Below are 9,496 nucleotides of genomic sequence, written 5' to 3'. Positions count from 1 at the left end.
GTGGCTTCAGGACAAGTCTTTGAATGTCCTTGAGTGGCCCAGCAAGAGCCCTGACTTGAACCCGATCTAACATCTCTGGAGAGACCTGAAAATAGCTGTGCAGTGACGCTCCCCATCCAACCTGACAGAGCTTGAGAGGATCTGCAGAGAAGAATGGGAGAAACTCCCCAAATACAGGTGTGCCAAGCTTGTAGTGTCATACCCAAGAAGACTCGAGGCTGTAATTGCTGCCAAATGTGCTTCAACAAAGTACTGAGTAAATGGTCTTAATACTTATGTACATGTAATATTTCCGTTTTTTATTTTTAATACATTTGCCAACATTTTCTAAACCTGTTTTTGCTTTCTGATTATGGAGTATTGTCTGTAGATTGAGGGGGAAAAAAACAATATAATCAATTTTAGAATAAGGCTGTAATGTAACAAAATGTGGAAAAAAAATCAAGAATTCCGAATAAATGCATTTAACATATTAAAATAGTATTTTTGCAGGAATCTACTTGCAAATGATTTTGCCGAAAATTGTATCTCCGCCAGGCTGGGCAGTTTTTCTCGCTAGGGACTGGAACTGGAGAATAGTTTCATAATGTTCTCCCACAAAGTTACCTGCCCTATCCAGAGTAGCCTACTCTCCCATCTCTGACAGCTGGAATGCTAACTAATCATTTCACCCTCTTCCATGGCTGTTAGCTAGTTACCTACCTAGCTAGCTACAAATGCATTTGGAGTTACAACGATAAATACATCTAGATAGCTAACTAGCTAATATGAAGTTAGCAAACGGGTGATATTTAATTCACCTAGCTAGCTTTACAGTATGTATAGTTAGCTAACTAGCGAACATTACGTTAGCAGCTCATTTGAGTTAGCCTGCATACTAAGTTTCTGTAGCAAGCTAGCTAATAACAGTGGCGGCTCCTGAAAAAATTCTCAGGGGGGGCAATTTTTCTGATGATTTAGGTGACCTACACACATTTAAAAAAAGATATGTCCAGCAACAACATGAAGACAGGGGCAGCATATAAGTCAATACTGATATACACATTACTTGCTTCAAAAAGGCCTCATGGTTGAATTGGAAATATGTGCACCTGAGCATAATTCACAACAAGCAAGCAGGAGCTTTTGATAGAGGCTACTGAAAACATTGATGCAAGTTATTGGTAATAAGACATTTTTATAGACTTCCATATTCTGCCCTCTTGTATAGATTTGTGAAAATGAACAGTGATAGACATTTTGCCTGAAAACAGAATTTGAAAATAATTTCTAGAAAAGGTAAACACAGCTATCTGTATGGCTTTGTAAAAATGAACAACCATATTCTGGTCAATTGTATAGATTTGTAAATATGATGATGTCTCCTTTCATGCATACATTTTCAAATAAAGCTCTGCTTTGAGAAAGATCGAATGATATTGTTTAATCTTACCTTATGGCCTGCACACTGCTTGTGAAGCTGTCGAGGGCACGTTTGATGAAGACAGCATCGATGTCCTTCTTCTGTAGCTTCTGGTACAGAATGTCGACGTGGGGCATGATTTTGTGAAAAAGCCCCAGGAAAAAAATTAAATCTTCTTGCTATCTATGTACCTCAGCACAAGCACCAGCTGTGTCTGTGTAGAAACGTCCGTGGTCTCGTCAGCTTGGATAGCTACGAAGTTCGCCGACTTCACCTCCTCCACAATATGTTCCCTCATGACCGCTAGCATACACTCCAGTAGCTCGTTTTGAATGGTCTTTGATGTGCCCTTGAAAACTTTAGCATTTTTAAGATGGTCATCAAACACCTCATCTAATTGTGCCACAAAGTTGACAAGTCCAAGAAAAATACCAGGGTTGGTGGAGCCCTCAGTTTCATCTTTGCCTCGCAAAGCTAACTCAAACACTCCGCAAAACTTCACACACTGGATTAGCCGGCTGAGGATGTGGCGGTTCTTGCTAACCTCATCGTTGTGGCGGCGGACAGCTAGCCTGTATCCCTCATCCAGTTGAGTGGCAATGTTCACTCTCCCCAAAGCAGACAATCTCAAACAGCTATCCATGTGGGTCTTTGACAGCTCATGTTTCTTAATATTTTCTGAAAGATGGTGCATGTCCGTTACACCTGTCGCTGTCCAAGCGGTGCTGTCTGCCGTGCCGCCTTCAGGGTGAAAGAGTAAGCATGGGTAGCAGAAGACTGCATTAGCTACATCGCAGCCTGCTAGCCAGGTTTTTCGTTCGTACCAATTTTTGGAAAATCCTCGGGTGTAGGACTTTCCCCCTTTAGTAGAAACCTGTTGAATTATTAAATTTGGTCTGGGAGGTCCTAATTGTTTCGTTGCCAATTTATCTTGATTTGTTCGCCGACAAAAATGAACTTCTTCAAAGAGACAATCGAGTTGCACTGAACGCTAGCCATCTTGACAGTTGTACGTGAATTGATTGACGCTGCTACCCGCTCTTTTCTTAGTTATGTTCATGGTTATGTTACGTATGACGAAAGCGCGTAAGTGCAAGCCCTCCCGGAACCCATAGAGATTGTATTGAAAGCTCTGATATTTGAAAAAAAATGATTTTACATGAGAGTCTGAGAGACTTCTGGGGCGATTTTCAACCTGACTGAAATCGCCCCAAAACGGGCGGGGCCATTTGAAGCACGACTTTAGCCTGATTGGACATTTAGTGGCAGATCAGACGTCTAGATTAGAACACTGAAAACTACTGTTGCCGTGATATAATTGATTAGAAAAAAAATCCCTTCCTTTTCCCGTTTGGCAGTGCGTCGCCCATATCGCCCTAATGAACACACCGCCCCTGGCTAATAATACATCGTTTTTGATCACTTTCAACATATTTACTTACTTGAATAGGTTCTTCCACTGCCTCCGTTTTCTGGATCCTTAGAAAAACTAAATAATGGGCAATCTTCCCGAAGTTTCCGGTGGTAGCAAAACACATCCATCCATGTGGACGATTGGAGGACTTTTAACAGACTGAGTTTGGTCTTTCAACATGGCGCTTGGTGCGGTTGCTAGATGATTTGTGATGCAACTGCAAGCCCTCTATAGTGACTGCTGTGGACAGGATGTGAAAACAAAAATAAGCATACCATTGATAGGCCCATTCACGTGTATGAATGTGTGAATGCGTGTGTGTTTGGTATCCCTTCCTACACTCTTTCATTTTTTGTGTGGATGATGATGGAATTTTTTGTTTTGGATGTCACGTACTGGTAGCCTACACATACAATAAGAGTAGAACACACCGTTTTTAAATACATATTTTATTATCTATTTCATAGCTCTGAGCTTACAGTAAGTACACTTGAGTAAAACTCATACAGAGATTTGGACACTTTGGAAATACAAAGTAAAAAAGGTTTTCTCTGGCTCCAATTGGAGAGAGGATATGAAACATCAACAAAAAAATATTTTGTGGTACTCTGTGTGAAATCTATGTTTTAATGTTTCTACATGCATATCATAAATACTACACTTGCTGTTTATAAAACAGACCAACAACGATGATAAATACAGTTATTATACACAAACTGAGATTAAACTCAAACTACCTCAGAATCACAGATATTATGAAAAATAATCACTTACAATAAATGATTTGTATGAATACAGACTTCTCAGGTTAAAAACCTCTTAACCTTCACGAATCTCTCTGTATATTGAGATATATTGCTGTTTGTCTCAGTAAAGATATAATAGCATATCAATAATATATTAAATGGTGTTCTATAATGAAAGATAGAGCTGTACATCTCTCCAGAGAAAATCCCAGCCTTCTCCACGTCATCATGTGTTCAGACACTTTTCTTCAGTTGGGATTTTTTCTCCTGACGCTTGCTATGAACAGAACACACACACAAACACAAAGAGTTAAACAAACATACACACAACTTTTTCAACGCCTACATGCGCACACACGCGCACACACACACACACACAAGTGTACTCACCGCAGACAGCGTAGTGCCCTCTTGGTCCAGTCTTGAGAGGGGTCGGCACACACAAACTTATTCCTTCGATTGTGGAAGCTGCACAACACAGTGCAATGTCAACACACATTACACACACACAGTGAGTGAATGTCAATTGTCTTTCCTCGGATCATCTCTCCTCGCCTCCAAATGCATTGGATAAGGAGAAGATAAGAGGAATCAAGGAAATACAATTGATATTCAGCCACTATTCTACACACAATGTGCTAGGCTGTGATTGGAGGATAACTCACATGACAGCGTTGAGGTCACATGAGGAAGTCATGTCCTGGAAGGTGTAGCCTTTCAGCCATCGGCAGTGCAACGGACGCTGAGTGTACTTCAGACAACAGTCCGCTACACACATACAAGTTTTTTTTTGTGTGTCAGCAAGAGACATTGCGTGCATGTATTTGTACTAAGGTTAATGTACATATATAGTGTGTGTGTGTGCGTTAGCACTCACCTGATTGTGTGGTGGGAATGAGGGTGATGATGAGGAGAGAGAACAGCAAAGCCAGGATAAACACTCTACAGCATAGCATCCTGATCTTCAGATGGGTCCCACAGAGACACAGAGAAAGGGAGTGAGAGAGGGAGAGTTTTTCAATAGAGGAGTTGAGAGAGAGTGTGTTTCTGACTGAGAGTTGGAGCTCCTTAAGTAGGGTGCTGGCTGTAGTTTCCCAACTGGTGAAAACAATGTCATGGAAAGTATTGGCAGGTGGGGGGAGCTGTGGGTGTGCAAGGGGGGTTATTAGGTTGTTGAGGGACTGTTGGTATGCTCTTTGTGTATGTGCGTGCTCTGCCAGGGAAAGTGAATTTTATTCTCCACTTCCTCTTTGGCTGCAGGTTAATGATATTGTTTTCTTCCACTGAAAGATAATACTGGAATGTAAGCAGAGTGTGGGAGTAGAGTGGCACAATCTTAACTGAGGCGTGTGCAAACAGTTCAATGAATGGGAGTTGATGTAATGGCTATTCTGCCCAGCGTCATAATGACATCATCTTCTGGTAGTAAAGTGGTGTTCTGGTTCAGAAGACATCATATCACCTGATTACAACCAGGTTACTTTCTAGACCAGGGCTGCCCAATTCTGGTCTTGGAGGGCCGAAACACTTCTGGTTTTTGTTTCTACCTGGTAGTTAATTTCACTCACCTGGTGTCCCAGGTCTGAATTAGTCCCTTATTAGAAGGAGAGGATGAAAACCAGAAGTGTTTCGGCACCTCCAGGATCAGGATTGGGCAGCCCTGTTCTACCCATCCAATTAGACGTCAGTTCAGACTGAAGAGTAAGCTTCTGACAGAGGTTGGGGGTATGTTCATCCGGTTTGGGTTTGATCAGTTTAACCTCTAAAAGCCTAGGGGGGGTACTAAGCTAATATTTAATTGTTTTAAGATGGTCATGCCATGGATCATTTAGTTATTTGATTGTGAATTTTAGTACCCCTTTAGGTATAAAACAATATACAGTATTTATTTAATTTGGCCTACTACTATATCCCATAGAAACGCATTGAATAACGCATTCATAAATGGCAAAAAAGACAGTCAAAAAATCAATCATAAGGTTTTGAAGTGTCTGTCCTATATCTAGGAGATATAAGAAAGCTCAGGAAATATATATATATATATTTTTACACATATTTGACATATATTTAACCACTTATTTTTATCAGCACAAAACTACCTCCATACTTCCATTCGTTTGTATGGCTTACCTTCATATGAGTCCCTTGAAACTTGTGGAGGCCAAACCGTTCGGATGCTACAGACGTTTTGTGAGAAGACCGATTTTCGGGATGTCTCACGGTCTGACAAACACTGCTGTAGCTCGGCCACCTTCCACCGCAGATGCGGAAGGCAGCCATAGTCGGACGCGGTAGATTGAGACGCAGCCCATGCAAAAAGCTTGATACAATATATACAAAAGTATGTGGACACCCCTTCAAATTAGTGGATTCGGCTATTTCAGCCACACCCGTTGCTGACAGGTTTATAAAATCGAGCACACAGCCATGCAATCTCCACAGACAAACATTGGCACTAGAATGGCCTTACTGAAGAGCTCAGTGACTTTCAATGTGGCACCGTCATAGGATAACTCCTTTCCCACAAGTCAGTTCGTCAAATTTCTGCCCTGCTAGAGCTGCCATGGTCAACTGTAAGTGCTGTTATTGTGAAGTGGAAACGTCTAGGAGCAACAGTGGCTCAACCGCGAAGTGGTAGGCCACACAAGCTCACAGAATGGGACCGCCGAGTGCTGAAGCGCGTAGCGCGTAAAAATCGTCTGTCCTCAGTTGCAACACTCAATACTGAATTCCAAACTGCCTCTGGAAGCAACGTCAGCACAAGAACTGTTCGTCTGGGAGCTTCATGAAAGGGATTTCCATGGCCGAGCAGCTGCACACAAGCCTAAGATCACCATGCGCAGTGCCAAGGGTTGGCTGGAGTGGTGTAAAGCTCGCCGCCATTGGACTCTGGAGCAGTGGAAACGCGTTCTATGGAGTGATGAATCAAGCTTCACCATCTCAACCACCGACGTCCGAATCTGGGTTTGGCGGATGCCAGGAGAACGCTACCTGCCCCAATGCATAGTGCCAACTGTAAAGTTTGGTGGAGGGGGAATAATGGTTTGGGTCTGTTTTTCATGGTTCGGGCTTGGCCCGTTAGTTCCAATGAAGGGAAATCTTAACGCTACAGCATACAATGACATTCTAGACGATTCTGTGCTTCCAACTTCATGGCAACAGTTTGGGGAAGGCCCTTACCTGTTTCAGCATGACAATGACCCAGTGCCCAAAGCGAGGTCCATACAGAAATGGTTTGTCGAGATCGGTGTGGAAGAACTCGACTGGCCTGCACAGAGCCCTGACCTCAACCCCATTGAACACTTTTGGGATGAATTGGAACGCCGACTGCCAGCCAGGCCTAATCGCCCAACATAAGTGCCTGACCTCACGAATGCTCTTGTGGCTGAATGGAAGCAAGTCCCCGCAGCAATGTTCCAACATCTAGTGGAAAGCCTTCCCAGAAGAGTGGAGGCTGTTATAGCAGCAAAGGGGGGACCAACTTCATATTCATGTCCATGATTTTGGAATGAGATGTTCGACGCGCAGGTGCCCACATACTTTTGGTCATGTAGTGTATGTCTAGCTTAAATTTACTGATTTTGCTGGTGATTTTTTTATTATGTTACTTGCACCGGTGCATCAATGGACTTTTAAGGATTAATGTCATGTTCAGTTTCATGTCATGGGGTCAGGTGACAGTGGCTGATTTAACATGCTGCTAGACGTGTTTATAGCCTACAACGTATTCTTGTATCATTCCTCCTCCACACAGTGTGTGTGTGTGTGAATTAGTAGTTTGAACACTGGTTCTGCAACGTGACGCAATCTTACCTGTGTAGGTGGACTCACCTGAACTCTTACCTGTGTAGGCGTGATTAAGAGTGAATGCACAATCCAAACAGTGTAGGGAACGTTCTGGTTGGCCAACATTGGAAACTTTAGACAGAGGACCTGCATTTCCTTGTACAGGCTATAAAAGCTGAGCTATCTAGGAATAACTGTCAGTCAGCAGCATTCTGCTGTCAGCGTCAGACTGCTGTCTCTATTCTCAACAGATATGGTGACACTTAATGATGACCTTCATAGGCCTTTATTCTTATTATAGGCGAGTGGAGATTCTCCTTACATACAGTACCAGTCAAAAGTTTGGACACACCTACTCATTCAAGGGTTTTTCTTTATTTTTACTATTTTAGAATTATAGTGAAGACATCAACACTATGAAATAACACATATGGAATCATGCAGTAACCAAAAAAGTGTTAAACATATCTAAATATATTTTTTTATTTTAGATTCTTCAAATAGAGTGTGCAAGAGTGTGCAAAGCTGTCATCAAGGCAAAGTGTAACACTCTGGCTCCGGGACTTTGGTATTTGAGCCAGGGTGTATTGTGTTTTGTTGGGTTTTGGGTGATTTTCTATGTTTGCATTTCTGTCACGTTTATTTCTAGGTTTGGTCATTGACTCCCAATCGGAGGTAACGAGTGTCAGCTGTCGGCTCGTTATCTCTGATTGGGAGCCATATTTATACTGCATGTTTTCCTGTGGGCATGGTGGGTTATTGTTCCTGTTTAGTCTTTGTTACTATTTGGACTTCACTTTCGTCGCTTTGATTTGTTGTTTTGTCGTGCTTTAACTTAATAAAGTACCATGTTCGTTTCACACGCTGCGCCTTGGTCTCCTTCACTCCTCGACGATCGTGACAGAATAACCCACCATCAAAGGACCAAGCAGCGCGTCCAGGAGCAACGGCATCAGCAGGACCATCATCGTCGGAAGGACGAGGGCAACCCCCAAAAAAATTTTGGGGGGCACATGGCTTGGGCGACGGAGCAGCAGGAGGCTGCCACAAGGCAGAGTCAGAGGGCTGCCAGGTTAAGGGGGGCTGACGGAGGCAGAGAAGGGACGGATTCAGTGGGCTACCAGGTCAAGGGGGCTACTGGGTAAAGCAGGGAAGGAAAGTGTTGAGGCACGGCGTGAGGTACTGGGGTGTGTAACCAGTTCGGTCCGGCCCGTTCCTAGTCCCGAGGTGCAGCCAGTAGTGTGTGTTCCCCGTACGGTACGGCCTGTTCCGGTCCCTCGCACTAAGTGTACGGTGCGCGTCGCCAGCCCGGTTCGACCTGATCCTGCCACCCGCACCAAGTGTACGGTGCGCGTCGCCAGCCCAGCCCGGCCTGTTCCGGCCACTCGCACCAGGGATACGGTGCGCGTCGCCAGCCCGGCCCGGCCTGTTCCTACTCCACGCACCAGGGATACGGTGCGCTTCGCCAGCCCGGCCCGGCCTGTTCCGGCCTCTCGCACCAGAGATACGGTGCGCGTCGCCAGCCCAGCCCGGCCTGTTCCCGCTCTCCGCACTAGGCTTAATGTGAGTCCCCAGGGTCCAGCATGCCCTGTTCCGGCTCTCCGCACTAGCCCTTATGTGCGTTCCCAGGGTCCAGCATGCCCTGTTGCTTCTCCCCGCACTAGCCCTGAGATGCGTGTCCTCAGCCCGGTACCTCCTGTTCCGGCACCACGCACCAGGCCTACGATGCGCCTCAGACGGCCAGAGTCTGCCGTCTGCCCAACGGGGCCTGAACTGTCCGTCTGCCCAACGCCGTCTGAACTGCCCGTCTGCCCAACGGCGCCTGTACTGCCCGTCTGCCCAACGCCGTCTGAACTGTCCGTCTGCCAAGCGCCGCAGGAACTGCCCGTCTGTATTGAGCCTTCAGAGCCGTCCGCCAGACAGGAGCAGCCAGAGCCTTCCGCCAGACAGGATCAGCCAGAGCCTTCCGCCAGACAGGATCAGCCAGAGCCTTCCGCCAGACAGGATCAGCCAGAGCCTTCCGCCAGACAGGATCAGCCAGAGCCTTCCGCCAGACAGGATCAGCCAGAGCCTTCCGCCAGACAGGATCAGCCAGAGCCTTCCGCCAGACAGGATCAGCCAGAGCCTTCCGCCAGACAGGATCAGCCA

General features: G+C 45.3%; 1 protein-coding gene across 1 annotated transcript; it reads right to left on the bottom strand.

Annotated features, from left to right (window-relative positions):
• Nucleotides 1–3,249: 3,249 nt before the first annotated feature.
• Nucleotides 3,250–5,517, bottom strand: ccl20b (chemokine (C-C motif) ligand 20b). The gene is made up of 4 exons (XM_041861292.2): nt 4,440–5,517; nt 4,228–4,330; nt 3,953–4,030; nt 3,250–3,839 (listed from the first exon to the last, which is right to left on the bottom strand). Exons 1-4 carry the CDS (start codon nt 4,516–4,518, stop codon nt 3,797–3,799), a joined length of 303 nt encoding a protein of 100 aa, XP_041717226.2. The 5' UTR covers nt 4,519–5,517; the 3' UTR covers nt 3,250–3,796.
• Between the last annotated feature and the right edge of the window lie 3,979 nt (nt 5,518–9,496).

The sequence above is a fragment of the Coregonus clupeaformis genome, chromosome 34 (assembly GCF_020615455.1).
Source record: "Coregonus clupeaformis isolate EN_2021a chromosome 34, ASM2061545v1, whole genome shotgun sequence".
Classification (NCBI taxonomy): domain Eukaryota; kingdom Metazoa; phylum Chordata; class Actinopteri; order Salmoniformes; family Salmonidae; genus Coregonus; species Coregonus clupeaformis.
Note: the sequence above shows the minus strand (reverse complement) of the source record. Positions and strands in the feature narration are given on the sequence as shown.

Bases quoted from the DNA above. Each gene is read 5' to 3' on its own strand.
- ccl20b (XM_041861292.2), bottom strand. From the start codon at position 4,518: ATGCTATGCTGTAGAGTGTTTATCCTGGCTTTGCTGTTCTCTCTCCTC. The intron at 4,331-4,439 runs GTGAGTGCTAAC...GTATGTGTGTAG, and splicing joins CATTCCCACCACACAATCAG to CGGACTGTTGTCTGAAGTAC. The intron at 3,840-3,952 runs GTGAGTACACTT...TTCTGTTCATAG, and splicing joins AGGGCACTACGCTGTCTGCG to CAAGCGTCAGGAGAAAAAAT.